Source organism: Fusarium verticillioides, chromosome 3 (assembly GCF_000149555.1).
Source record: "Fusarium verticillioides 7600 chromosome 3, whole genome shotgun sequence".
NCBI lineage: Eukaryota > Fungi > Ascomycota > Sordariomycetes > Hypocreales > Nectriaceae > Fusarium > Fusarium verticillioides.
This window is the reverse complement of record NC_031677.1, coordinates 4,402,206-4,430,169: the sequence shown is the minus strand read 5'-3', so window position 1 is coordinate 4,430,169 and position 27,964 is coordinate 4,402,206. Positions and strand designations below refer to the sequence as shown.

The 27,964-nt window shown below is 48.2% G+C and overlaps 12 protein-coding genes across 12 annotated transcripts; 5 read left to right on the top strand and 7 right to left on the bottom strand.

Moving 5' to 3' along the window:
* Positions 1-200: 200 nt before the first annotated feature.
* FVEG_05716 (hypothetical protein) lies at positions 201-1,695 on the bottom strand (the record flags this gene model as incomplete). Its single annotated transcript, XM_018893955.1, has 5 exons — positions 201-965; positions 1,210-1,247; positions 1,304-1,419; positions 1,473-1,606; positions 1,664-1,695. The coding sequence occupies 5 exons, from the start codon at positions 1,693-1,695 to the stop codon at positions 371-373; spliced, it is 915 nt and encodes a 304-aa protein (XP_018750909.1). The 3' UTR covers positions 201-370.
* A 153-nt stretch (positions 1,696-1,848) lies between these two features.
* FVEG_05715 (hypothetical protein) lies at positions 1,849-2,588 on the top strand. Its single transcript, XM_018893954.1, has 2 exons — positions 1,849-1,971; positions 2,021-2,588. The coding sequence occupies exon 2, from the start codon at positions 2,052-2,054 to the stop codon at positions 2,295-2,297; it is 246 nt and encodes an 81-aa protein (XP_018750908.1). The 5' UTR covers positions 1,849-1,971; positions 2,021-2,051; the 3' UTR covers positions 2,298-2,588.
* Positions 2,589-2,970: 382 nt separating this feature from the next.
* Positions 2,971-4,392, top strand: FVEG_05714 (hypothetical protein). Its single transcript, XM_018893953.1, has one exon. It carries the CDS (start codon positions 3,426-3,428, stop codon positions 4,002-4,004), a length of 579 nt encoding a protein of 192 aa, XP_018750907.1. The 5' UTR covers positions 2,971-3,425; the 3' UTR covers positions 4,005-4,392.
* A 194-nt stretch (positions 4,393-4,586) lies between these two features.
* FVEG_05713 (D-lactate dehydrogenase (cytochrome)) lies at positions 4,587-6,146 on the bottom strand (the record flags this gene model as incomplete). Its single annotated transcript, XM_018893952.1, has 2 exons — positions 4,587-4,655; positions 4,704-6,146. The coding sequence occupies 2 exons, from the start codon at positions 6,144-6,146 to the stop codon at positions 4,587-4,589; spliced, it is 1,512 nt and encodes a 503-aa protein (XP_018750906.1).
* Positions 6,147-6,819: 673 nt separating this feature from the next.
* On the bottom strand, positions 6,820-9,147 carry FVEG_15709 (hypothetical protein; the record flags this gene model as incomplete). The annotated part of the gene is made up of 6 exons (XM_018904902.1): positions 6,820-7,366; positions 7,416-7,565; positions 7,798-7,997; positions 8,040-8,484; positions 8,511-8,906; positions 8,957-9,147. The coding sequence occupies 6 exons, from the start codon at positions 9,145-9,147 to the stop codon at positions 6,820-6,822; spliced, it is 1,929 nt and encodes a 642-aa protein (XP_018750905.1).
* Positions 9,148-9,544: 397 nt separating this feature from the next.
* On the top strand, positions 9,545-11,149 carry FVEG_05710 (hypothetical protein; the record flags this gene model as incomplete). Its single annotated transcript, XM_018893951.1, has 4 exons — positions 9,545-10,016; positions 10,071-10,221; positions 10,271-10,926; positions 10,977-11,149. 4 exons carry the CDS (start codon positions 9,545-9,547, stop codon positions 11,147-11,149), a joined length of 1,452 nt encoding a protein of 483 aa, XP_018750904.1.
* A 24-nt stretch (positions 11,150-11,173) lies between these two features.
* On the bottom strand, positions 11,174-12,397 carry FVEG_05709 (hypothetical protein; the record flags this gene model as incomplete). Its single annotated transcript, XM_018893950.1, has 2 exons — positions 11,174-11,931; positions 11,980-12,397. The coding sequence occupies 2 exons, from the start codon at positions 12,395-12,397 to the stop codon at positions 11,174-11,176; spliced, it is 1,176 nt and encodes a 391-aa protein (XP_018750903.1).
* A 1,231-nt stretch (positions 12,398-13,628) lies between these two features.
* FVEG_05708 (hypothetical protein) lies at positions 13,629-14,516 on the top strand (the record flags this gene model as incomplete). The annotated part of the gene is made up of 4 exons (XM_018893949.1): positions 13,629-13,803; positions 13,864-13,929; positions 13,980-14,327; positions 14,382-14,516. The coding sequence occupies exons 1-4, from the start codon at positions 13,642-13,644 to the stop codon at positions 14,514-14,516; spliced, it is 711 nt and encodes a 236-aa protein (XP_018750902.1). The 5' UTR covers positions 13,629-13,641.
* Positions 14,517-14,762: 246 nt separating this feature from the next.
* FVEG_05707 (hypothetical protein) lies at positions 14,763-16,662 on the bottom strand (the record flags this gene model as incomplete). The annotated part of the gene is made up of 4 exons (XM_018893948.1): positions 14,763-15,447; positions 15,511-15,599; positions 15,649-16,183; positions 16,235-16,662. The coding sequence occupies 4 exons, from the start codon at positions 16,660-16,662 to the stop codon at positions 14,763-14,765; spliced, it is 1,737 nt and encodes a 578-aa protein (XP_018750901.1).
* A 1,808-nt stretch (positions 16,663-18,470) lies between these two features.
* On the bottom strand, positions 18,471-19,448 carry FVEG_05706 (hypothetical protein; the record flags this gene model as incomplete). The annotated part of the gene is made up of 2 exons (XM_018893947.1): positions 18,471-19,241; positions 19,290-19,448. The coding sequence occupies 2 exons, from the start codon at positions 19,446-19,448 to the stop codon at positions 18,471-18,473; spliced, it is 930 nt and encodes a 309-aa protein (XP_018750900.1).
* Positions 19,449-19,896: 448 nt separating this feature from the next.
* On the bottom strand, positions 19,897-22,797 carry FVEG_15708 (hypothetical protein; the record flags this gene model as incomplete). The annotated part of the gene is made up of 7 exons (XM_018904901.1): positions 19,897-20,205; positions 20,257-20,524; positions 20,576-21,963; positions 22,013-22,183; positions 22,240-22,444; positions 22,506-22,619; positions 22,685-22,797. The coding sequence occupies 7 exons, from the start codon at positions 22,795-22,797 to the stop codon at positions 19,897-19,899; spliced, it is 2,568 nt and encodes an 855-aa protein (XP_018750899.1).
* Positions 22,798-24,145: 1,348 nt separating this feature from the next.
* FVEG_05703 (hypothetical protein) lies at positions 24,146-27,421 on the top strand (the record flags this gene model as incomplete). The annotated part of the gene is made up of 1 exon (XM_018893946.1): positions 24,146-27,421. The coding sequence occupies one exon, from the start codon at positions 24,146-24,148 to the stop codon at positions 27,419-27,421; it is 3,276 nt and encodes a 1,091-aa protein (XP_018750898.1).
* Between the last annotated feature and the right edge of the window lie 543 nt (positions 27,422-27,964).

Here is a 27,964-nt window from a genome sequence, read left to right as displayed (position 1 = left end):
TGGTAAAGCCGAATGCCACTCATGTTTTCACCAACTCCGTTTGCGAGGGTAAGATAGTACCGGGTTGTGGTATTGTTAGCTTCGGACTTCAAACCTTACAAGACACTCGATGTTCAATGTCGAGAACTTGGCTCGATAACAAAGTCTCCCAACAACGATCTGCGAGGTGCTTGGCTTGCGTTTCGTTGGCAATGAGAAGATTCTAGTTGAGGCTAAGGCCAATGGTACCGAGCCCAGACTTTTTCTCATTGGGCTGCTAAAAGAGGTACTCGCAGGATTTACAATTTGTGGATTCGTATGTACATAGTCAAGTCGATCTAACATCAAGAAAAGCCGTTCTTGATCCCCATCCGAGACTCGAGCCTGTTGGTTATTGAGGTTTTGCCACAGGGAATTGTGCAATATGCAACCTGCCCGATCCGAGTGGGACCAACTTTATCTTTTCCTTCTTATCCTTGCCCACCACTGGGTCGATTGCAGGCCACGCTGCTGTGTCATTGTCTGCTAGCCAGGCAATCTTCCAAGCATCGACTGTAAGAAAGACAGGGGGAGCATCCTTTGCAAAGATCGGATTGGGCAGGTCCCCGACGGTTGATGTGGACTTCTCGACGACGATGCTATGTGGGTCGATTGCGTACTGCCAAAGCTCAGTCGGTTCTAATACGTAGTCGTGGGATTTGAGGTGCACCTCCTCATCTGACAGAGGCTTGCGATCGGTCCAGTTCAGTGGTTGATGGTGCGTCTCCGTATAAGGGATATCGAATGCATAGAGCAATGGGCCGTAGTATATACTGACAGATGAGTTGCGCATTGTGATCCGAACCTCCATAGGTAGTTCCAGCGTCAAAGTCGTGGTTCCCAGAAGAATTGCTATGTGATGCAACCCAGGGTCATCTGGAATGACTATCTTGCTCCGGCCGCCATTCTTCTCGATATTCGCCCTCGGAGTGGTCCAGCCGGGAATCCTGACGGCAAAGTCAAATTTAGTGTGACTCTCAATCATGTATTTAAGGACAGAATCGAATGGATAGCTTGTTTACAATTCACTTTTCTCAGAATGTAAGCCAATCAAAAACTATCAGAAATCGCAAGCCTAGAGTCTCACCTTTGACTGTTTTACCTTTGATCCCGGTTTCAATAGATGTAGGTCCAAGGAGAATGTGCGCAAGACTGTTTTCATTGATCTTTGCATAAGACGAGGCTACGTACTTAGCATACGCTTGAGGGTGGTTGACTGCATAGCAGGGCTGGGTACAAGAGATGAGTTTAGGAGCGTTTATCAATTCTAAAGTTGTCGACTCACAAAATTGGGTTCCAAGCCGTATGTATTGGCGTAAGAAACGACATTGAAAAATGGGTTTTGGGTCAGATTCCCTGAGAAGATTTGGTTTGTTTGCGTGACATACTGGTGAGAGCACCCTGCATCGAATTAGCAGTGTGTTATAATGAGCGCAAGATCATTCTGTCCTTACAGTCTGGGCTCATGGCGGCTGGAAATGCGTTGAAGGCTGCAAGTTCTGCTTTGTCTTCGAAGCTGTTGTCCCCATGAATACGGTATAGGAAGGCGTAGGAAAAGATGGACTCGACTGCCATACAGAGCTCTGACCTAGATTTGTGTGTTTAGTTTCACAATTTGGGGGTTCCTAATCATTCGGAGACGTACTGGGCTTCAGCGTACCTAGTGGCGGGCGCCATGTTTTAGCACAGTGTTACGATAGAGTAAGCGGCAGGGCTAAAGCCCATGGCTTCTCGTACGTGTCATGTGCCCAGCACGCTCCCGTGTTGGTTGGAGGTTGGATATGTCGTAAACGCTTCTGAGTGGACAGTGATGCAGCGAATGCCAGGTCTCTCAATGATTAATCAGCCGTGTCCCCTGTATATATCCCCTGCTCTCCCAGCTGATCTGATCTAAGAGTTTACACTGTTAGTTCTCCTCCGCCCAGCCAACGATTCTTCTCGGCCACAATATCAGTAAGTCATGAAAAGCAGTCGTTGGAATTCTCCATTGACCGTTCCATAGAAGAGTATCAGACGCATCCATCATTTTAATAATGCCTGAGAGTACCGAAGCTACGAAGCTGGCTCAGCGCGCATTGGAAGAACATGGACCCTTGAAAGAGGTAGAGCCCAACATTGTCGGCATCGATGGGCATCGCTTTCGTATCAACTATGGAGTGCCGCAAGAGGTTACAGATAGACTAAATGCGCTCTGTGATCAGGATGAAGTCAAGTACGAGGATATCCCTGATGATTTGAAGGCATATGAGGTCAAGGAGGACTCGAATAATGGCAAGTAGTTGTACGATCAACACAAGAGTTTTGACTGTCAAAGACCCGGTTCTTCATCATACCTCAACCAGATAGTTGAGGATGGCGCAATACAAATGACATTCTAATTGCTTTGCCGCTTTCAGAAATCACAACCCCTTGCACAATTGCTACGATACTTCTCATGGGAGGAATGAATGGTATTGTTATTGGCTACCAACGCGTAATTTAGGTGCACCGCGCGGCACAATCTGGAGTCCAGAACATATTAACTAAATTTGCGGCATTTTTTGCCGCTGTTTCTTTCCAAGCTCGTGCACTAACAGTTATCGTCTTATCGGCTGTTTAAGCCTCTGATGATACCGCCTTACGGCCCGACCAAGTGTATTTTGAATGGATAGGATTTGTCTCAAAAGTTCCTTACATGTGATTTGCTGGTACCAGTTGATCATAATCACCAGAGCGCGCCTTACCTGTGCCTGTTAATTGCACTGCCATTGGTTAATAACTGCCGAAAAGAGGTCAGGGCCCCCATGCTGTTGGTTCTACTCCGGAAGCACGGCACAAAAGTATGCTGGTTAGAACCAACAGCATATACGAGGGTCGAACAGACGGCGGCCACGAGTTACACCGGGGAAGAAAGGCCATGCCGTCCAAGACTCTGATACAAAAATTCCTGTGCTCATCCAGCGTAATGTATCCCGACTTTTATTGCGCCAAGGAAAAGTCTGAGTGGTATTCATTGTGTGATGCCTGAATACTGCCATTGCAGAAAGTCCAATTAAAAGGTACAACAAGAAAATAGAAAGAGGGAGAATGGCAGGAGGCACTAATTGTAACAAAAGGACCTTGCTGGACTAGAAGCGGAGGGAACCTCGTCTTGTGATCCTAGAATATGCTGTTGGCTCTAAGTGCATTTTCACAATGCTCTCCAACGGCTAACGCAGCATTTATTGTTTGCCGCTGGATCTTCTGTTCCCACGGCCTAAACACCGAGCACAAGATCACCTATCCGTTTTTCTTGATGATGGATATAAAAGGCTGGGCTCATCCCCAAGCAACTATCACATCTCCAGAACACACACGGCTCAGCATCTACCTACCAAGCACATTAGTCTCAGTATACCTTGATCCAACCAAAGATTCAATATTGAATCATGCATTTCACCCAGACTTTTCTCACCTCCCTGGCCACTCTTGACGCTGCATCAGCTGTGACCATTCGCAACTTCCGCACTGGTACTTGCAAAGGCAATTACCGAGAATGCACAAGAATTCAAACCTACTCCTGCTGTGCTGAGAGAATCGGTAATGTCTTCTCTTCCAGTCTCATCAGCGGCATGCCTCCTACAGGTATTGGAGCTATTTGTGTTGGAAAGCAGGGCAAGAATTGTGGTGAAGTCAAAAAAGGCGGTTTTGGATCGCCTCTTTGCCTTGGGAGTGGCAACTCAAAAGGAACATTTTGGTTTGACTGTGCTCAAACCCATCATTGCCATGCCCGTCGTGGTGCCAGATCACTCGATGTCCAGTTGCGGGATATATCTACCCCTGACAAGATTTCGACCCCCGATTTTGTTGGAATCGATGATCATAGGTTTTTCACAAACGAGACTACTCCTGAGGAGATCGTGCGTGGCTTGCTCGAGTTGGTTGAGACTGATGTGAGCTATGATGACATTCCGGTCGAGTTTAAGAAATACGAGGCAGGTACTCATGGAGCTGAGATGGATGAGTGAGAATTTTAAGATTGATTTGATAGAGTGGAACACGAGGCCGAACCAAGAGTGTTCTCACACTAATAGATATGTTGGCATTGTTGTGGAATGTGATCTGGGGTGATACTGGGGAATCGGATTTGGACCAAGAAAGGGTCGTGCGTGGAGGGAGAAGGTGTATAGGCCAGATAGCAGAACAGACTCTGATTTAGTCAATGATTTCCCAGATAACTCGCGAAGATCGCATATAGCAATCACAAACCATGTACAGTGGTTGAGTGTGCATATGGGCAGTCTACTCAACCATTTTCGTAAAGTTATATCATCTTAACTGTGACAAGTGAAATCATTCGATGAATCGAGGCGTAAATCGGATTTCAAAGCCACCGAGGCCCATGCGCTTCCCACAAAAAAAAAAAAAAACAATATTTGACTTGAGATAAGGCTCGACAACCGTCAGCTCTCGTAGTATATCCCTATCTTCCTTTCTGACATATTGTCAACACTTGCCAGTTTTTCATTTCATTTGCTGCTCCTCTTCATTTCATACTCCCGAATTTCACTCTTTCTTGGTTTGTGTGACGGTGTAAACTTCTTCCCGACCTACGCTGCCTGCATGCGTATCACCTTGTCACAGTTCAGTATGCACAATGGGTCAAATGCATTTTTCATCTGTGCCACCGAGTTAGAATCAGACATAATTGGCAGTTCGTTACTTACCGATCGCATCGCATCCACAGCCTCTTTACCGAGTTCCTTCTCCAAATAGTCCCTCTTCACAAGTCCGACGCCATGCTCGCCCGTCGCTGTGCCTTTCATCTCGATAGCCTTGTCGACCATTCTGTGAACAACTTCTTCAGCGATGTGTCGCTTCTCCTCGGGGAAGAGTAACAGGGTATGGAAGTTTCCGTCGCCAACATGCCCTACGATTGAGCCAAGCAACCCTGACTTCTCGATGTCGGCTTTGGCAAACTCGATGATATCAGGAAGTCTACTTAGAGGAACAGCTACATCGGTAGTCCAGACTTTATCAGTTGGTGACTTTCGCATGGCGAGCATGCTCCATAGTGCATTCTTTCTTGCGGACCATAATTCGTTGCGCTCAGTCTCGTCGCAGGCGAATGTGTATGTGGTGCTGTGGTTTTGCTTCGTGATACTTCCGACTTGTTTGGCGAGGTGATCCATGATGAACTCATCGCTCCCTGTGAACTTGAAGAACAAAGTTGGTTCTTCCTTCCATTTCAACCTTGTCAAAGCAGAATCGTTGATGCTCTTCATCTGTACTTCGTCAAGGATCTCAACAGCCGCCACCTGGATGCCATTGGACAGCACTTCGCGCACCGCAGATGCCGCATCTCGAAGTGTTGGAAAGGTACATACAGCCACGGCTTCGCAAGGCGGCTTGACTGCTAGCTTGAGAGTAGCTTCTGTAACCAGTCCAAGTGTCCCTTCACTTCCGATGAAGGTTCTTGTTAAATCATATCCGGCGCTCGACTTTCTTGCCCTCTGCCGAGTCTTGATAATCGTGCCATCGGCAAGAACCACGGTGAGTGACAAGACCCAGTCTTTCATAGTTCCGTATGCCGCTGCGTTTGTCCCAGAGCATCCTGTACCCACCATTCCTCCAATCATAGCGCCAGGACCAGGATCTGGTGGGAAGAACAAACCGTGGCCTGCTAGCTCTTCGTTAAGGTCCATCCACCCTATTCCAGGCTGCACAACACAGTCGAGATCATATTTGTTGAGCTCTACTATGTTATTCATCCGACCGAAGTCAATACATATGCCCTGCAGATGGGGTATGTACTGGCCTTCGATCGACGTCCCTCCCGAGTACGGCGTGACTGGCAGCCGGCGTCGAAAGCATACTTTCATAAGTTCTGAAACCTGTTCTGTAGTCTCTGGGTAGAGAATTACTTGCGAAAGGATGGCCGACTCTTCAGTCCAGGCGTACGACTGATAGTCTGAGCCAGAATGGGTAACGAGATCGGTATGTTCTGTTGAGACATTCTCAGGACCCAAGATAGCAGTGAACTCTTTACAAGCGCCGTGAATATTTGATGCAGACAAGTTATGCTGAATCTTGGGAGTGTCCACCAATGCCTGTGTCGATGATAAATGCGTTTTGGTTGGTTGGCTACTGACACTCAGCGCTCCAGCCATGCCGACTGTTAATGCTGCCAACCCCAGTACGTATAACCCTTGGTGAAGTTAGTCTCTGTTCTATGAACGCAATCAAGGACTTACCTCTGCTACTTGTGTGCCATTGCTTTGATCCCAAGGTTGATGGTTTTGGTGTGTTTGAAGCTGACCGAAAGAACTGGGTTGGTAGTCGAGTCCGAGAAGGCGATGGTCGTGGCCCGACACGTAGTACCCGCTGTAAAGATTTGTGTAGAGCCGACATAACAACTTTGGTAGATCACAGCGAGTCTGAGGAGAGATTGAGTTGGAACAGAAAGAAGCAATTAATAGTAATTAATTAATAATTTCAGATTCTCTTCTTTACCGACTTCAATTTCTCATCGACCGTCCAGTTTCCAAGTCACTTCGGCGATGGTGCCATCGGCTATGGTCTGCAGATCAAACCATCACCCTTCGGCTATGGGCAATACCATGCCCGAGAAACCAATTTCCATTCTTGGAGTAGCAGAAAAGACCACTGGTTCTAGCCACATCCCTTCAGCCAATATCATGGCAAGTCATAGGTAAATTAACCTCCGATCCCCGGACACCCACCAACCCCAACAGCATGCCAAGAATATGCAGTTTGTCACGTTACAGCCACGGATCAAGACTAGATATGCCAAGACTACAATAGAGTCTCATAGCCCCTTTGTTATTCTATAGGCTCAGTGTTTGCTATTCCCAGATCGGCCAGAAAGTACATGGCTTGATACTGGAACGAGTCCGGGTGCGGAAACTCCATGTCATTACTCGACTGGACGCCTGAAAAGACGCCGTTTGCCAGGTATGTCGGCCAAAACCCGCCTCCCTCAAATCCCGAACTTTGGTCAAATGCGAAGTTATGGTCTTCAAAGCCTGTCTCGTCATGTGCGGCTTGGTTAGCTGGTGCGGTGTTCCTCTGGACATCGATTTCGAGGACCTGATTCGCGCTGGTATTTCTCATCTCAGTACTTATTCCCTCACCTTCTACGTCGTCTCCATTTGAGTTCGTGGGCTGTGTCTGTGCTTCTTCCGCGGGTGGGCGATTCAGAATATCCATGAAGAAGTTCTTGATCCATCGCGCCAAGATGTAGACTGATTCAAACTGCTTGAGAGCCAGTAATCCGGGCCGGATCTTGACGAAAATCTGGTCACTTTGGGGCGCTGGTGTTTTGACATCAACTGCAAGAGCCATCATCGCAGAGAAGAGAGCAGAGACACTGAGAATCTGGTGAGTCCACTGTGACAAAAGCTTCCCGAAAAACTTACTATATCATGGGAAAGTGCTCCGGAGTCCAGAACAGCAATGAGTTCTCGACCAGGCTGAATATATGTGCTGCCGCGTCAAGGACGGGCTTGACCTCCTTAAAGCCATTGCACTGCCTTTGCAGCCTCTGGCTGAGGTTTATCAAGTAGTAACTAACAAATCAGCCTCGCATTTGACTACCGAGAGACTTCATACGTACTGGTAGCAGACTTTCAAAGTCAGACTTAGATGATGATGGCCATTTGAGAAGTTTAGGCCTTGACAAGAATCATACCAAGTTTGCAGTGTTGACTGGACATCTCTCATGGCTTCATGTAGCACATGAACTTCCTTGCACAGCGAAAGGCGAGATGGCGAGCAATAGGAGAAGTACAGCCGGGCCACTGTTTCGTTAGTGCTTTTAGTGAAGATTGGACATCGGCGAACCTACTGGCTTTACTCAACTTGACCTGTGATACGATGTATTGTACCGTCTCCGGGCCTTCTTCAGTGAAGTCTTCTTCAGAAAGTTCTTCGACATCGTGATCTTCATCGTTGATAACCATTGGTGTCCCGGTGGAGATGGCAATCTGACGATCACGAACCTGATCTGTTAGTTGATGTTTGCTATCACCAGAGGTACTCACATAAAGACACCACCAGATGCGCTTCCACCGCGACCTCTCCTCTGGCGCCATCTTGCTATTCCTTGTGCTCCTATGATAGCCTGTACACTGCGCAGATCGTATCGCAGCAGCGAGCCACCAGTGGCAATCGCGATAAGCTGTCGGACTTCCAAACCAGTAGTGAAGCAGGTAAGACGACAGGATCATATGTGTACGACTCGATTCTCGATCAGCATCAAACGCTGCGCTGGCCTTGTTGTACAGAGCATTGTTGGCGTCCCATCGAGTGCTGTAACCCATAAGATGCAATACTTCGCGATCACAATGCAATGATGCCACGAAGAGGACACTTCGGAGTAAGGTCGCGGATATTGTCCCATCCTCGAGAGACGCGAGGAAATACTTTTTGCCAAGGATCGGACAAAGGTGTGAAATCTGTTGAAGTAGACCTTGATGAGAGGGTCCACTAAGTCTGGTGATGGGAGATCCGACAGTGTTGTCTTCTCACGAGGTATGGTTGGTCGACTGCAGACACTGTCCCTTCTCGTGTCCCGTGTTACGCTCTGAACAGTCTCGTTACAATCACCAATTAGACGGTGAACACTGTTGTGGCCGGGCGTGTAACCTCTCATTACATAGGAAGCGTACCAGCTCTCTCCAACGACGCTTGGTTGGGTGTTAGGACTCGCATGCTGATCGGAGGCAGGCCTAGTGATAGCCGTATCGCCCGGTTGTTGCATTGAAGCCCTGTTGTGCTCCCCTTCTGTTGGAGAGTCTCCCGTAGTCAAGGCCATAGATTCATCCTCATTGCTTGGGGCAATGCCAGGACTGCCTGAGCTGCGACGTGATTCGATGTTAGGCAGCAACGTATATCGTCCATCAGGGCCTCTACAACACAAAGATCAGTCCTACTTCACTGCATAGCCATAGTGCCCTACCTTCGACGTTTGGACTGGATAAGGGCGCACTGCCCATCATGGCCACTCTTCCGGCAAGCTGAGCATGGTACACCAGTGACAGATCCGTCGCACTTTGTTCTTCGCCGATTGCAACGCTCACAGGCCGTACCTCTCTTGATACCATGGTTGGGCGCTCTCCGGCCTCGCTGTAAAGGGCCTCCTTGATCCATTGAGCCCAATTATGATGCGTAACTACTCATGACACTCCAGAAACTGCATCCCTCTTCTTCCCCGCCTGGTGCAATCCGGGGCGGGCCATCATAGTGGGCCTGGATCAAAGGATGTAGTCTACCCCGCAGACTCACCGCGCTAAATCGATTCAAGCTTAACCGACCTGTTTGTTTGCACGAAGATGATCGCGGGAAAGACCATAGCCGATGGTCGTCCCCGCCGTCGGTTATGGTTAGCCCTGTAGATCCTCCATCCTTCACGTTTCCCTTCTCAAACTAGAAAGCTACCAAATGAGATGATCTTGGCCCAGAATGCTCGTCTATAAAAGTAACCCCAGACTTCCCCGGATTTGATCGAGACCTGTATGAGCTCATCTCTTGCTTGCTCACTATCACAATGGCCAACAGCACCGTTCGCCCAGAGATTGACATGTCTCACGAAGAAAAGCATGAGCTCGAACAGATTGAGACCAAGGACAATGTCCAGTCATCCCAGGACGCGAAGTTCGAGAAGCGCGTGCTTCGCAAGATCGATACTCGACTCCTACCTATCCTTGGATGTCTTTACACAATCGCCCTCGTTGACCGATCCAACGTTGCCGTCGCTCGCATCTCCGGCATGGATGAGGACCTCGACCTCGCCGTCGATAACCGCGTGTCTATCGTCTTAATGGTCTTCTTCATCGGGTACATCCTCTTCGAGATCCCCAGCAATGCCTTCATTCACAAGCTTGGCGCAGCAAACTGGCTAGCCTTTCTTGCCTTCGCCTGGGGTTTGGTGTCCCTTGGCATTGGGTTTCTCAATAACTGGGCAGGACTCGCTGTGCTGAGAGCTCTTCTTGGTGTTTTCGAGGCTGGCTTCTTTCCAGGTAACCGCCCCCTGTCGCAACTTCGAGTTGAATAATTTACTGATCGGTACCCAGGCTGTGTGTATCTTGTATCGTCCTGGTATAAGCGATACGAGGTACAGAAGCGTATGGCGGGCTTCTTCTTGACAGCCTCTGCGCTGTCAGCTTTCGCCAACATCCTCGCATATGGCCTCATTCAGATCTCCAAGACTCATCATTACAAAGGGTAAGCATACACGCATGACTCCCCACCTCTCATAAACTAACTGTTTCAGATGGCGCTGGATCTTCATCGTCGAAGGTGCCATCACAGTCGTCGCTGGCATCGGCTCATGGTTCATCATCGTCGACTTTCCCGACTCCGATAAAAACACATTCCTCACCCCGGAGGAACGAGCCTTTGTCAAAGAACGACTAGCCGAGGACCGTGGTCCCGAAGAACGAGAAAAGGTGACCATGAAGATCATCGGGCAGACAGCTGGTGACTGGAAGCCCTGGGCCTATTCACTAATGTACATGGCCGGCGCCGTTGGAGTGTATGCTTTCTTGTTCTTCCTGCCTATTATTCTACGAGGTGGTCTTGGATACTCCCTTGAGCTTTCGTTCATTCTGAGTACGCCTCCAGCACTGTTTGCTGTCGTTGAGGCGATGAGTATCTCGTGGCTTGCTGATAAGACGAGACTTCGAGGCCCGTTCGTCATCTTCCAAGGTCTGATTGGCATCATTGGTCTATGCATGACTGGATTCCTCAATTCGCCTACACCTCGCTACGTTGGCACATTTCTCGGCGTCGCTGGTGCTAACGGTCTCGTGGTGACGACACTTGCGTGGCAGGCCAACAACATTGTCGGTGATGCTCGCCGCGCTGTATCCACTGGCTTCCTCATTAGCATGAGTGGTGTTGGTGGGATTTACTCCAGCATGGTATTCCGTAAGTTGGCAACTCTTCCGTTGAAATATCACATCTAACGAGCAATCCAGGCCAACAAGACGCACCAAACTACATTCCTGGACTCGTCGCTGTCATGGCCATCAACGTGGCTGCCGTTGTGGTAGCCGCGCTAACAATGCTTATGCTCCGCCACAACAACAGACAGGCAGATCAAGGGAAGTACCTATGCGAGGGTCGAGAAGGATTCAGATATACATTGTAGATTTTTTGATAATATGATTGACTTTCATGACTCGCTGCAGTCTTCGAAATGCTCTGCGTCGTCCAAGTTGCTGTCGGTATCAGAGATAGGGGGGGCATCGCCGCCGCCCGTGCCACCCGTCGCAGGATTCTCACTCTTCGACACTACTGTAAAGCTTTCCATGGCACGAATAGCCTTTTCCAGTCGTTCGCCAGCCTGAGCGCAGTATATTTTATCTTCCCTTTCCATGCGGCGCAAGCTATCCTGCTCTTTCTGATCCAGTTCGGCACGCTGCCTCGCTACCTCCTCTTGAGCCTCCTGCAGCTGCTGCTGAATGGATTGTTTGTTCTCTGCAAGCTCTTTGAGCGTTGATTGAGTATCCAATCTGAGCTTCGCGATAGACTGTGTATATATATCGTCCCCTAGAGCTTTGGTAAGGTCTTCTGCGTCTGCGAGAAATCGCTGTAGTCCTGTTGAATCGGTGCGAAGGCGATGGACTGCTGTATGTCTTATTTGTGCAATCGATGGTAATAGTTTTTTGCCGGACTTTTTCTTGCCCTTCAGCTTTAACTTTCCTCCATTTCCGAGCAAGTCCGCCCATTGGCTAAGCTCTACTGCTTCAGGACAGTCCCAGTGGCGCTCGTGCATGATACTCGAAAGTTCTCTTACTCCATACTCGTAACACGCAGCTTCCAGGACCTTTTGAAGTTTCTGCATGAGAAGATGCTCGGTAGGAAATGGCAGGTAGACTAGGGGTGACAATGAGGTGCCAGCAATGTCGCACGCATTACCGTCACTAGCGTCTGTCCAGCCTTAGACACTATTGATCAACTTGAATGGACGAGACATACCCTGGACTGGCTTGGTATCTTGTTCTGTGTGAACGGTCTCCTGACTTTTGTCCGAGTTGGCCAGTTTGACATCCTCAACCGTGATGACTTGCTCAGTCCTGGTGATCTCTGCTTCTACTTGCGTGCTGACCGCCGTCTGTACTGATGCCGGCTCGGATAGTTCGGGAAAGCGTTGACTAGCAATTGCCGCTGACTCGTAAACCCTTTCTACAAGTAGCTTTAACACTGCTTCAGCGACAGCGTCATAGCCGTGGTCAGTAACGACTTGCCGCACCGGGTTGCCCACCAGTAAGTTGTTGTTAATCGACTGCCTTACAACACTAAGTTCTCGTATTTTAGCGTACTTCCCAACGAAAACATGCTTTGTCGCTTGATAGATCACTCGCTCATCCAGTTGCGTGCCGATAACTGGACCCATATTGAGCCGTCCAGGAAGTCGAAGCTGTACTCGTGAGGTATAACAGGCGATATATAGAATGAAGAGTGCAAATAGGTAACCTCCCCAAATTAGTTTGATCAGGAGAACTATCGAATTTGCAAGGGACGCCTAGATTCGTGCTAGATATACTGCTGGGCTAGGAAGCGGGGAAGCCATCATGGTAGGCCTCCTGAGACTAAGAAAGCCTATTTGCTGAATAGTCAAGTATCTACCACGTCATAGATGTAGAACGCTAGAGTATCTATACGACTACTCAATAATCTGTTGGTGCTCAATGTGCAATTAATCATCGTGTTTCTTGGGTCATGTTCTCGTGGTTAACAAGGCCTATTCTGTGTAACACACAATTGCGCTTATGGTATTTTATAGGCAATTGAAAAGAGGCATTCATTAGGCAGATTGACATAAACATGCTCAGTATTACTGATGTGAACATTCTTTACCCGTTTTGCTATAGCCCAGCGACCTGTTTGGCATTATGTAAACAGTAAAACAAACTGGCCAGATATAGGGTACCTTATGACGCGCTGTCATCGGGTCTGGGCTAAACGGACTTTTACTTCCATTTCCATCGTCTGAGACTTTGCATATGAAAGCGATTTAATTACTTCAAATCTGAAATGCCCAAAAAGAGAAAGTGATTTAAGGAATAACGATATGCCATACAGACATTAGAATCAACCAAAAATCTACGCCTCCGACCTCCGGGAGGCGCAACAAGATTGTCGCGCGAGTAGCTCTCGCTTCATTAAGCGTTATACCAAGCCATCAACAGCAGAGAGGTAATCGCCAGCATCGGTAAACCTTGAAAGATGTGTTCAATTCCGTGAGCGTTTTCTTTGCTATCTGCAGCCCAGATATAGGAATCATAGCAATATAGAAACTGCTATCAACAGTTCTCATCTGCATAAGCGCGTGATCGGCGCCCCTCTATTTTTTACACTAGGGCGTGGTTGACATTAGGGCGCGGCCACAACGGCTATAGCCACTTACTGTGCTTACGTGTTTTTACTAACAGGATGTGCCTTGCAACACTCTTGAAATAGCATATCCCTTCAAGCGGCAAAGAAATTCCTAACCTCGTGTATGGTTGCTATGCTGTTGCTAAGCACAGCTAGTTCTTCATACTTTCATCAATAGCTATTGCCCCATTCAAAGGCTAAGCTTCGAGATACTTCACGTCATAAACCCCAAGAAGAAAGCTATTGCGCAACAATCTCGCAATGGCAAAGCCGACCGTCACTCTTATCCCATGGGATCCAAGCTCCCCCGACCATGTGAATCGCATGGTCGAGCAGCGAATAATCTGTGGCTGGCAAGCATCAATTGTCCCGACTGTGTGGAAAGATGGACATATCAATGGGACAAAATGCGTTTACTGGATTGTAAGTCCCATATCACAACACACCACTTTATTGTATTGATCATTCTGACTCCTTTTTTAGATATTTCAAGAAGACGAACCGCAGCGTGAGAAGTTTCTCAAGTCGCACACTAAGGCTTATCCCAAGGTAAGTGCAGCAAATGAGGGCAATGTGACCTACAAACTCATGCTTTGTAGGAGACAGAAGAACTCTTCGACTCAAGCAAGACGTTACTCGGAAAACCGCGAGTTCCCACAGGTGCAAAATTCCTTCCGGTTGGGCACATCGCTCTCGACACCCATATCGCCGATTATGCAGAAAAGCTCGACCTGAGCATTCCTAAATCTGGTGCATACTGGGTCAAGAGTCTCTACGTATCTTACACACTTCAAGGCCTGGGTATCGGTGGAGTTGCTATGAGTATCGCTGAACGCATGGCCATCGAGGAGCCCCTCAATGCTAGACATCTCCTACTGGACACGGTGCACCACGAAGATCAGGCCGATGAGGAGTTTGCGCTTGCCAACTACGGAGGAGCTTTCAAAGTAAGTTTCTGTTGCGAAACATTGATGTATGAAAAATGCTAATTATTGATCTAGATTCCCACTCAGGCTTGGTATGAGAGACGGGGTTATAGATTGATTGGTGTAGCCGAGAACGTCTACCAATACCCAGACGCGAATGGCAAAATTTGGCCTTGTAGGACAGTCTTCTTACAGAAGGACATAGTTTAGAACTGTGAATTGATACTGATGTAATTTGGCGTTCTTCCAATAATCTTGGGCTGACAGATAAACTTAAGTGTCCCAAGTCTGCCGAATATTACAACAATTGGTACATAGCCAGAACGTAGAAAATCCGAGCGTTTGGGCTTTCCAGGATCCAGATGAGTGAATCACATCCTCAACATTCATCATGCACGTTTCCCTATCTACTATATTGTCTCTATTCGACTTGGATCAATCTTGTCATGTGGACTTTCACTCCACTGAATCCCAGAACATAAAGCCCTCCTCTACTTCCTCGACAGTTGAGATACTATGTCCGACCATTTGAAGAGCCCTGATAAATACTTCATAGATATCACTGCCCTTTGAATTTGCAAACTCATAAGGTGTTATCTCTATGGCGACGCCGCCTTCATCCAGCACTACGCGTGAAGTTTGATGAGGGTTAAACCCCAATTCCAGAGCAAACACGATAGCTTCAAGGCCCCCGGATTCAATAGCAATGTGCAAGATGGTCCGGCCTCGAAAATCCACATGATGCACAAGGTCCGGGGGCATTACCTCTGCGAGACGTTTCAGTACCGCAGTATTATTCATGCTTGCTGCGCCAAACGCAGGCGTCCATCCAACATCGGTGTCCATCAACAATGGTGATGCGCCGAGGCGGATAAGTGCATTTATATCCCCCACGGTTCCCCATAAAGCAGCTCGATGCAACACCGTGGCTCCATACCGGTCCTGAACATCAATATCTGTGAATGAGTTACAAGATAGGAGTTCAAAGAACTCAGGAGGGACTTCTGGGAAATCCTTTTGAAAGAGTAGCATTGCTGGAGTCCATCCACGGTAGCAGAGATAGTCTAAGGAAGCCCCTTGCGCGAGGAAGAAGCGCGCAATTTCGATATGCCTGGTTCGAAATGCCCATTCTAGAGGGCTTCTTGGAAAACGTAATCGTCAGTAGAATCCACTGGATGAGCTTGTGTCTATAAAATAGACTCACGTCTCGAACTTTCCAAATGTCGTATTGACATCAGCACCATAGTGGCAGAGCAACTTGACCAACTCTAAGGACCCGCTCTCGATGGCGAACTAAGTGTGTAAGTAACTCCTTCAATACAAGTAGTTGTGCGGTTCTTACCCGCAATGGTCCACAATTTGACTGAGTCACATGGTATGGAGATGATCTTCGAGACGCAAATAATCTTTGAACAGTGGAAATGTCCCCTCGCTTGCAGGCTGTGATTATTTCAGAGTCGTCAGGTATGACAGTTTTGACTGAGAGACCTCCCCTCAGGATAGAGAAGCCCATGTTAGCTAAAGGGAATATGCGAAGTCCAATATTAACTAAAACAACTTTCTCCAGTGGTGATTTCCAGAGAAATAACTTCCCGGAAAATAAAAAGGTGGTATGGAGTGAATTCCCATAGATGGTTAGTATCAGTTGAAGCCGAAGCCAGGACAAGACTGAGGTGTCCCTCGAGCGCCATGACCCGTAGAATGAGTTTTGAAGCTGTGGATTCCTATCGAAGAGATTATAGAGTGGTGTGTTTCTAAAATGGATATTTTCGTTGATCGACTGTCTTGGGTGTAATATATTGTCCGCTTGTTTTTCCACGGGCTTTTGAGAGTCTTGCATCGAAGCGACCAGCTTGCAAGAAAATGCGCTTAAGCGACTATGCGAGAATTTATAAATGATTTCTACAGGGCTTGATTTGATTACTTACATGTTCACAAGCAACAGGACGTTCGTAAGACCTGCCTCCACATGGCCAAGGCTAGTCAGCAAGTCTTCGGTCTGGGATTTGCTTCTCATTGCCCATCGAAGCCTAGCTTTAGACCCGTACTTATGTGTCTGTATGTTGTTCAAAGCATCATAAGTGTTGGACAGGAGCTCACTTGCATTGCTCAGTGCTTGCCTGAGTAGCTCAATCTCGGTTGGAAGCAGTAGCAAATCATCGCTCTGAGAGGTTTTGTGCTCAATGTCAGATAACAGACACAGCTCACAATGCAAGATGCTCAGCTGTTGAGTGAGTCGGGATAGCTCTCTGGGTGCATCGCGCAAGTCCTTAACCAAGCGGGAGGCAGCACGGAAGGATTTCAGAGTGATTTCGGCGAGCGCTGCAATCGAAGCAGCTGCTCCTACTGCTTCCATGACTAGCTCAAGTACAAAAGCAAAAGATCTGACGAATGAAAGAAACAAAAGGCACTGAGATACCTGTATTTTTGAGATGAATGTTGATAATCTCAAGGTTTCAATGGGGCTGGGGCTTCATGGGGCGGACAAGGCAGAAAAAAGCTCCGGTGACTTGCCTGATCTTCACTGGGGTCGGGGAGCCTTGATGTCAGATTCTGAGCCAAGTCCAGTGGCGATTGGCTGTGAAGTGCCGCTGACCACCCTACCATAGCAAAATCATGCAGTCTGACGTGGCAGGCATGAAATGGGTTGAAAATGAATCAATCGTGCTGACTCAATTCCATGTCACTTTCAGCTATTTAAAGGGCTTATATTCCGAGAAGTAACATCTAACGTCAATAGTTCCGAAAATAACAGTCAGGCAGCCTGGTTACAAGATGCCTTGCCCGACTTGTGGCAATACTTATTGTACTTGCGGCGATCCCACGATTGTTTTCCCCAATTTTGGGACCACGGCCATTGTTGTTTCTGGTAACATGGTCCTGTTAGGGGATCAGGTTATCTTGTACCCAATTGACTCAATGTGAGTTGCCGTCGACTCATGACTAATAAGGAATCTTACTTAAGGGTTAGCGATCGGCATTCTCAAGCGCGCACGACCGACCAGCCTCATAAGGACGCACCACCACCTAGCCGAAAAGCCTAGTAAGCTATCATTCCTAGCTAATGAACAGGCTATCAATGTCAGATTATCTCACAAGTCGCAGATACCCTTGTCGATCATTGGAGAGTTTGGAGACCTCCAGAAATACTTATCAAACGGCGCGGCCGTGGATCGCTACCGCCTGTCTCTTACGGCAGCAGACCCTTTAGACACGCCCCTCCTGACAGCTTCAGGATTAGCCACGTTCAGGAGACTTGGCCCGCAGTGCAGTTGGATTGAAAGAGAGGCCGGAAATCCAATTGCGGTATTCGTTTACTATCTCATGTGTCTGCATACAGCGCCATGCTTGCCAAGTGTTCTGTTCTGAAGATTGAGAGGGAGGGAAGAACTCGGCATTATCGGATCATGGGGCATTGAGTGCGAGAGCTGTGGAGAGACTGATAAAGCCTCTGCCAGTTCTACAGTAAATTCGCTCCAAGGACCTGGGAATGTCTAACTTGAATCGGGTAGCTGACAGCCAAACTATAGCAAGGGCATGTTTCCATTGAGACCATTCGGGCATCTTTTTAATTTCGTATGGAGAGTCAAATAGAGTGTCTTGTCATTCGGTCCACCATTAGCTTTATGTACTGTGCTGCCATATTTGTTGGAGACATCTATCTGCCAATGCCGAAGAAGCCTATTTTACAGGGATCAAACCAACCGACCCACAGACAGGGAACAGCTCAACCGTAACCATACTCTGGATGCGACAGTGTCTTGGTCACACAGGATTGAAACACCCTGTTATTAAGTCTCTGAGGCTGTTCTTACGCCAGACAAATATGGGAGCATTCATGTGGCACTGGCAACACTTAACTCCGATAGCGCATTGAGCATGCAAACATATAGACAAGTAATCACCAGTAAACATTTATTTTACGGCGCACAGAACAATTTGTCAACGAGACAGTGTCTTGGCCTTGACCTAACTACAGGCTTGCACGCTACAATCCACGTCACGACATCGAATACCAATCCCTGGACTTCATCATCGCCTCCCTAGAACACCTTGAGTGCTTCATCAATTGTGAGGCTAGCCGGACATATGGATGAGCTGCTTCATTATGTTAACAATCTTATCCCAATTGCGACAGAGGATCAGGACATACTGAGACTCCCATCATGAATGGCGGCAGTTACAGCTTTGGCAACGTATAACGTAGCGAGATGCCTCTTCAAGAATGTTGGCGGGCTCTTCGATGTAGCAACCAAAATGATTCTTGCAATTACGACATTTCGTGGTCGAGCCTACTTGCTGCATGATGTTTGTGACCTTTTGGGCAGCGAGATCTCGATCCCCTTCTAGTTTGCGTATGGTCTCGTTGTGCTTGTTGTTCACCTCGTTCGCAGCGCTCAAGTCTTCCACCAGCTTTTGGATTCTCTTGCCACAGGCCTCAAGGATCTCAATTGTGAGTTGATGTTCCAGGTCGATTGTTTGAAGAGCTTGCGACGCGGCGAGTTCCTCAATGTGTTGGGCGGTTGCCGACGCGATGACAGAGCGAGTTTCAGGATCTCTGTTTGCGGTAGCCATCTCGGCGATGACTTGAGGAATGACGGAGAAGTCTGTGTTACTCTTGAAAAGGAAGGCGATCCTGCGAGTCGAGAGATTTGCCAACTTCTGGATTCCGTAGTAGTCTGCGATGGCGTTGACGCGAAGATGGGATACAATCTTGTAGACAGTCTGGTTTGCAATCCTCTGTAACTCTCGAGAAGCTTCGGCCATGCGCTCCTCGTCGGTAACGATCTCGCCCTCCTCCCTCTTCGAGTCCTCCGCAGGCTTCTTCTCGGGTTCGGGAGCGAGTCTGTAGTCGGCACCGTAGAGAAAACCAACCATGTACTGCACGGTACGGACATCGAACTCATTAATAGTAATGATCTTTGAAGTTGCTTCCTGCTAAGAGCGTTAGTAAGCGCTGGTGTGGTGGGCGTTCGCACGTACCTCAAAGCCGCCGTTGAGCGCCGCAGAGATGACGGGCGACTGGGGGCATACAATCATCTGGTGAAGTTTAAATTCGCGGTCCTTGCAGCGCCAAATGAAGTCGCTGTACTCGCCTGACTGCAACAAGTGCATCAGAACGGAATGAGGCTGAGGCGGCATCGTCGCGAGCCTTCGGTTCGATTGATGAGGCCTGGTGGTGAGGTGTGAAGATGCGAAGAGGTGAAGACTTTGTTGACATTTTGGAGAAGAAAAGAAAAAGCAGCACGGCGGTGAATGATGTCATAAAGGTGCAGACAGTCCTCTCTCCTGTTTGCTCAATGAAAAACGCGTTGCATGTTTATCGGTAGCTTGCAGTGCCTGACACTGCCTTGCGGCCCACGATCGAATGGTCCCCCAACATCAAGCCAATTCTTCACATTGCCGATTGTTGCATCACAATTATCGGTAGACGAAAGGAGAGTTAATCATATCTTTGTTTCAAAAGCGGGATAAATTCACTACAGACTCTTCTAAGGGTTACAGTCGCATTTGATCGTGGTGGATTCACGACACAGTGAATGTGACACTTCCACTTTACGTTACACCACCTGCTTGGCCCCAATTCAGCTTACAGATACCCATGCCCCTCCAACCACGAACGAACATCGGAGGTGTCACGTTCAGCCCTTGATCTCCGGTTCTCCATGCCCTCCAAGTTCTGCTCAATCGGAATCTTCGTATCGCGCCCGCCAAAGAATGCTCTCACGTCCTCAATTTGATCCTTGGTATGCAGACCCTCAAGAGCAAGCCTAAGGAACTCTGGCGCAATATCATCCGGACCCTGCTCCTCAACTCTCTCCCAGTTATGCTTGGTCCACTCCCAAAGCTCAATCGCGCCATGAGCCGTATCACGAATCAGCCAAATGAGGTAGAACATCTAATCTCCCGTTAGCTTCACCTTTCTCTGTGTAGATATATATCAACTCACGTCCTCGTTCTTGACAGTGTCGGTCAGCAGGTGGCTGAGAACCCATTTCATAAGCTCAGCATTGGATGCCCGTCCGAGACTTTGCAAGGCAAGATACTGTTCGTGCTCATCAGAGGAATTCTCCCAGAGATCGACGAGGCTTTGGAGTTCTTCAAGGCCGCCGTGGGCTGCGACGGTTCTAAAGACCCCACGCCATAGTGACTCTGGGATTGCATTTTCGTCGCCAGCCATGCGTTTTGCAAAGAGTTCCTTTGCGGCTGAGACGACACTGCACAGAGACTGTGAGCCGCGAATAAGACAGGAAGAATAATGAACTTACCTGGGGTGTCCTGCAAGGCCCGCACCACCGAACATCGATGTCTTGAACGTGATGAGGTTCTCGTCATCATCCTTCGAGATGGTCCACCCAAGTTCCTCAGCCTTGGGACCGATAACGTCCCTGGTCAATTTCTGAAGAGCCTCATTCAATCCAGGCCCGTGAAACTTGTAGATAGACTGAATGGATCTGAGGTTGCGGTCGATAATTTCCCAAACATAGAATGAGTCTAGTTTAGCAAACTTGACGTTGAGATCGAGCAGTTCGCTGGTCCTATTCACTCCTGCGGCAACCAAAGCTTCCAGGTCGCACGATAATCCGATGCAGTCGCGAAGGCTGAGGTTTCCCTTTGAAGCCTCCTCGAGTAGACCTGTGAGTAGTTCATGTGAGTAGGAAGTGCGAAAGAAGCTCCCATGGTCCACGTTGACTTTGAATAGGCCGTCAGAGGGAGGAAGAATGAGCTCCCTTGTATTCATGTCAACAGTTTCAACTCCGTGTGGCTGCCGGATTGCAATCCTGAGTGGATAGATTGTATCAGATGCCGCATCTTCTTCCTTTGCCACACCGCTGGCCAAGAAGCGTTGCTGGAAGAGTCGAACACCGCCACTCTCGTCGAGAATCTCAGACACTCGAACGAGTGGGAAACCGGCCTCCTTGGTCCAGACACTCATGCTCGCTGCCATAGGTTCGCCGGTAAGCTCCTCCCAGGCCGTCCAAAGGTCATTCGGCCTGGTGTGCTGGAACTGGTGACGTCTGAGATACAGCTTCACGCCGTCGAAGAATTTGGTGTCGCCCAGATTGTGTAGAACCATCCAAAAGATACACGAGCCCTTCTGAAAAGAGATCTCGTCATATAGCCGCTCCGCGTCGACGACTGCATGACTGCCGTCAAGGGAGTCTTGGCTCAGCGCTTCCTGAAGGATATTGGCGATGTAGGAATGCCAGAAATGCCAGCTTGGAAACATCTTGTCCGCCGCGTACCACGACATAAAAGTAGCGAAACTTTCCTCCATCCACAGGGCATCCCAGGATCTCATTCTAACCAGGTTACCGATCCACATGTAAGAGATCTCACGAAGGATTACCTCTGCGACACTCTTCTTCTTATCTAGAGTAGAGCCTTCTGGGTCGAGCAAAAGGTTTGCTGCGCTGAAGATGATTGCTCCCCAAGACCGCGTGTGCGTGGAGAATTCTGGAACGGCGATCAAATCGAGCTTTGGGAGCGGGTATGGTAGGCCGAAGCAGTCTTCGAAGAACTGAAAGCCTTGGGCTGCGAGGTCCACTGCAAATGTAGCCTGCTCTTCAGTGCCGAGAGGGCAAAAGACAGACATGGGGATCCTGCTGTTGGTGCATTTCACCTCGGCCAGGGGTCCGGCTACCAGAAAGAGATGCTTTGACAGTCAGACCATGCGTTTGTCACTTTTGTGGGGTGGCACTCACATATGTCGGCATCGAAACGCTCTTGTGAAATGTTACCATCTTCTTAGAATAATGCTCCACGGTCGAAGTGGTTTGCACGGGCATATTCGAAACGGTGACAAAAGACTCGTCTACGACGACGGAAAGGGTGAACTCGGCTTCCGTGAAAGAATTGCCAAAACAGGGGAAGACCTATGAGAAGTCAGTCGTCGTTGCAAAGTAATGCCTCAAGGTCTGGTGACTCTTACCTCTTCCGCGTATGTCGACTCCAGCGCTGTGGCCGCAATGCGATGCTTCACACCATCATATGTCTCATAGCTCGCCTGGTAGAGCCCAGTCGAATCGCCGCGAAACTTGCCGGTGTAGCAAAGGATAATTGCAAGTTGGTTTGAGTCCCCTGGGGAAATCTCTTTGGGGAGTTCGATTGTCAAAGTGTAACGTGCCTCGTTGTAGCTTTGCCGTCGTAGCTTGTTAATGAATGGCGATCGCGGTAGCGCTCCTGATTTGGACGTACCTCAGTGTATCCAGAACGTCCCAGCGATCATTCTTGAACTTGACGAGCGCTTTCTTTACCCTGATTGACTTGGAATGCAATTCAAGAGATGAGCAGGTGCCAATCACGGTGCAGCTGTGAACAAAGTCTGTCAGTGCTGCAAAACACCCAACGCGCCGCCCTTAGCTAGAAGGCCTCACCTGATTATGACAAAGCCTTGGAATTTCTCCTCGTCGAAATCAGGATGGAGTCTGATCTCGTATGAAATAGGCGTGACACTGATCGACGGGAGGATGCGCTCTTCGTTCTCCATGACGAAGCTGAATGGATGTGCTCGAGGGTGGTCAAGTCTTGAGTGGATCAGAAAGGTTGGCCACCAGCGCAGGTGAGATAGATGCAGTGAGTGATTGACGAAGGCTTGCAGGATTGAGAGGAGAGGGGATGCAGAGGAACAAAGTCTTGTCAGAGTCAAGTCTTTGTCTTTGGCAGCGGAGCTACCTGTAGAAGTGATGACTCCTGCCTGTAGTGCCTGCTGTATTTTGTGGACGCACGCCTGAGCGAGGTGCAGGTGCTTCGTAACATGCCTGCCTACCTCTTTCCCGCTCGTTTCATATCGTACTCAGTGCCGTTGGCTTAACGAGGCAAGGCGATGAAGCCAAGGAAGCTTGCGGGTGCTTGTCACCATCAGTGGTGCCTACATTGGTGTTGGCAGTAAGTGGCCATGCTCTCTAACCCTAGGGGTCTCGAGACCGTATGATTGCTTTAGCAGATCAGTGGAGTTGACCGCAATATCTATAGCAACGCTTGCAATGACTGAAGTCAGCTGGTTGAATTTAAGCCTAATTCCCTGACTTACAAGTTAGGAAAAAAGACTATAAGTTAAGTCTATCTAGCTCCTAATTTAGAAGTTAATAAGTTAATATAGTAAAGTTCAAGTAATATATAAGTACTTTTTTCTTTTATTTTTAAATACTTTTAAAGACTTAAGCCTTTTTATTTTATTTTAGCTAATTAATTAGTAAAAAAAAGCTCTTTATAGGGCCCCTTAACCTAGTTAAGCTAGACTATAGATCTCCAAGTCGACTTATTTAATTTAAGCTTAATTAGCTAACTCATACCTGATCTAAGCCTAAACACTTCCCAAGTTAAGCTAATTAAAAAGTCGGCCTGAATTGAGTTGTTGCGAGCGTTAATCTAAAGCCTGATTTTCCCTGTAAAATCGTGAGGGGTTGAACCGAATTAGGTTAGATTGGACTGGTTGGGTTGGAGACCCCCGGCAAGCCAAGCGCCAGGGTAGGTGCGCGAAAATAAGGCTCGGAACAAATTCGGGTCGTACAGCTCACCTATATATAGGAGCTGTTTTATAAATCACACAGAACTTTGGATTAATTGGCCAGGCCTTTCACATAGCTGTAAGCGCCTTGGTACATAATGCAAGCCACTGATACGAATGGCTAATCTAGGATTGCCAAGTGGCACCAACGAGAAATAATAGAGGTGATCCTTCTTATCTTTTAATCAAAGGTCCCGTACTTGTTGCAAGATTTCGCCATTGCTTTTTGTCTTTTTTACAACACACATGCTCTGCTATCAATATTCATCTTTTTATTAAGATTATCACCTACGCCTAGAAGCAGGACGCTGTTGACTTCCATTTAACAATGTCATCGTTGGGTAAGGCTACGATGGCGCTCGTGGCGGGAACTCAAGAAACAACGCTCGCACTGGCAAATCTCAATTTCGACTTTTCATTATTCAGAGTAGATGCTCCCGCTGAATACAAGACGATTGGGGAGCGGCTTTCCCCGCGACGTCGGGATGCCGCTGAGACTGGAGCCGAACACGTCATCGCTCGAAGACTCGGAGCCCTGTTTTCGGGCCATATTCCTGCAACGCCAAATCTAATAAGAGCCTACGGCATCAGGGCAAGCGAGATTATCAAGTCTACAACTGACGGCTCTCATGAATCATCACATGGGGGCTTGTTTCAGGAATGGACTGGACCAGATGCTACTAGTATATGGGCTGCTGCGACTTCTGGCAACGGGGCCATTGCTATCCATATGCTTGCCTGCCTATTGGCAAGAATTTGGTCTGCATCAGAGGCAGAATCCATCTGGGATGAGATCATTCAGACCAGGAAGGATGAACTGAAAAAAGGTGACCCTACTGATCCATTGAAGTCTTTTACCGAGCTAGCACAAATCGACATTTCGCGAGAGCAGGTGTCTGCTTGGGACTCGAGTGCGCGAGCATGGCTAGAAATAGCAGACAGTGCCAAACTCCGGCAGCAGAAGCAACTCCTCTTGCTTACCCGAAAAGCCAAAATCCCTATTAGCGGAAGCGGGGGCGTTTATGCAAGTGTTATGGAAGCCTGGCGAACGGCACTTGTAGCCATGGAGAACATGGTCTTGGGAATGCCACAGAGTATCCAGGATGGTTCTGTCATTCTAGCTTTGACATCTTGGCATTTGTACCCAGATTTATATGCCCTGGAAGCAGGTCCAAACCGTATCGCCCTGAACGATGTCCTCATACCACCAAGTGGGGTAGTCACTCTCGGACTATCAGCGCACAGGTCCCAGGACCAGATTGAGGGCGTACATTGGTCTCTCCCATTGGCTTTCCTCAAGTATTACGGAGATCCAGTTGCTTCGACAACAGTACTTGACGAAACATGCACACGGCTTTCTTTATCCGAATTCTTCATGGTTGTTCTCGGTTCCATCTTCTCAACCTGGGGACCATGTCGTCATGACATTTCTTCGGCAACCAAGATTATTTTTGAGATTGGCGAAACTTTAATGGTCGCCGGCAGGGGGACAACTACTGGCGGGACTGCCCGTCCATGGCCCTACTTGCTCGCTGATACCGCTGAGAAATATATTTCATCATCGGGAATTGAAAGAAAACATTTCAAGAGTTTGATTATGCGCGGAATTCGACGATGCGACTCGTTTTTGGCCGACCCCAAGGATCATCCAATGCCATTCTTCGGCCTTGCAAATGTTACTGTTCTCATTGGTATTATCCCAGATTCTAGTTATCGCGTTGCACTATTACGAGAAATAGCCTCTGAGATTCTCGGTGGCACTTCTGACAATCTTCTCATTCGATATCGCCAGCATAAAGTTGATTCAGATAGCACGAAAGAAGACGAGGCCGAGTCCTTTTTTACGCTACATGAACGTAAACTGCCGCAAATCTCGTGGATATGGGAATATGCTAGTGCCCTCCCTAAAGAAACTCTATGCAGGAAGAGAAAGCGGCAGACTCAACCATCTGATCTGGTACACTCTCGTTGGGTCGGAAGTGCCAGGCCGCTTTCCAAGAACGAGCTCTCGTTTGACCTTGATGCTTTGGATGCTTTGGAAGAAATCATTCCAACCGCATCACCTTCTTTTACAGTTGGCGGAGCTTTACTCGGCTTGGAATCTCGAGCTCGTTACGAGTTTGTTCTAGGCGATCCTCACCACGCTGCTATTTTCAAGTTGACCACATCCGAAGTCGCTGGCTCATCTCTGGTGGAGGCTAAAACCGTTGCCAAAGCCCTACACCATCGTTGGGTTGATACTGCACTTCTAGGGATGCATCTAGAGCTATTAGATGTATCGCATGATAGTAAGGGCCCATACCTGACATCGCTGAGAGCTCTTGGCGCAGCCGCAGAGTCTTACAAGCTAATGCCAACTGCTACCATTACGACTGGCATTTTTTCAACGCGTCTAAGTAATGCTCTATGGGTACTCGACTGCCAAAAGAGAATGCTTGAAGTGGAAGCCTCGTCACGACCCCGGAGTGGAGAGAATTCGCGGTGTCGTTCAAGCTGCCCGCCACACGAAAGTCTGTCCACTGATCACGAAAGCGAAAGCGAAAGCGAAAGCGAAGAGTCTAATGCTTGTACGGCTCCAAAAGTGAATGTTCCTCTGAGTCAATGGATTATGAGCAAGGGCTCACTGACTGCGTCGACCACTTTGGATCCGAGAGTAACATTCTCAGACCCATGGGCGGTTGCTTCTGGAGATGGCCCTAATCCGCTCGGGCTTGCGGATAACGCTATGTATTCAATGGAAATGGATGAGGTGGAACATTCCGTTACCTCTGACAAAGAAATTAAACAAAATCAGACGGAAATTACCAGCTATCTAATGAGCCGACCTCAATCATTCGCTTGTATCGCCATGTTCGAGAACCATGATGTTAATCTCGATCCTCAAGGGCTGAACGAGGTTATGGCTCTATCATCAGGTAACTCGATCTACGTCGCTACGCCACTCATTTGTGATCCAATCGACCAACCAAATGAGCATGAAATCAAGCGTATCGTAGGAAATATCGGAAAACCTGGAATCAGCCTCATGATCCCTCCAATGGACCCAAAGGTTCACAAAATTGACGAATCGAAATGGAGCCACATTAGCCACGTTCCCTTTGATGGTAGGCTCGATGACGCTTTTCAGCATACATCACTCCATCTATCGTTCACAAGATACAAATTACCCGTTATGGTGGCCCATGGCTATCAGTCTATTGCCGCCAACTTTGTTGAAACCCCAGTATCTATTTTCGATCGAAATACCTGGATCGCCGATCTTGATATCCTCAAAGCTTTGAAGTCACGTCAATTAGAAAGGAGGATCACCCAATGTTGCGACCATGATGAGGCGGAAAGGACTCGACCAGCCTTCCCGCTCACTTCCATTGACTCGTGGCTCGAGCTTCTGGACCTTCCACCTAATGCAAGTGTCTTCCGAGCAAGAAATAACTGGCTGGCAAGGCTGGCTGGTGCTGCCCTTGGCCTCCAGATAGGTGCTCATACTGTAGTTCTTCCAAGCTGCGAAACCGTTTGTTGGAAGTGTATCGGGGAGTCATGGAAGGGCGACCTGTCATGTTGTGATTTTGATAACGAGCCAAGTTTGCCGCTCTTTGTTATATAGTGTATTAAGCATTAATTGTTCAATAACGCAATCGAATCTGGATTTCGATTCACGTAAATGCCGTCTACTAGAACAAATCTAATTCCGTACCGGGGGATGTACGAAACGGTTTCGTTTACTTCCAGTTTGCATCATGTTTGTCGCAATGGTTCCTGTCAAGCTTGTGCATAGTAATGCCTGGAAAGAAAGCTGCATTGAGGTGTCTGTTCTAAGCTGGCTGAGAAAACTTGGCTCAAAGCCGGGATTCGAGCGTCATAAAACAGAATACTTGGAGACAATTAAGGGCAGTGCTATGTAGCATCGTTTGAACAAAGGAGTGGAATACGCGGCGTCTGAAGCTTGAACGAGAGTGGGATGTGGTTAGCTGAATGCCGTACGAGTTGCTGTATAATTTCCTGCTGAACGATGATTTTGACCTGAGATCACTGTCTAGGATCTCAGACACCACAGCTTGTTCAGTTGCGTCCATTCGAAGCTAGTGGCATCATGACTGGGCAATTTATCATTTCACACAGGAGCGATGCATGAGCCCAACGAAAAGCT

Excerpts from the sequence above, each read along its gene's own strand:
- FVEG_05714 (XM_018893953.1), top strand. The coding sequence starts at position 3,426 with ATGCATTTCACCCAGACTTTTCTCACCTCCCTGGCCACTCTTGACGCT.
- FVEG_05715 (XM_018893954.1), top strand. The coding sequence starts at position 2,052 with ATGCCTGAGAGTACCGAAGCTACGAAGCTGGCTCAGCGCGCATTGGAA.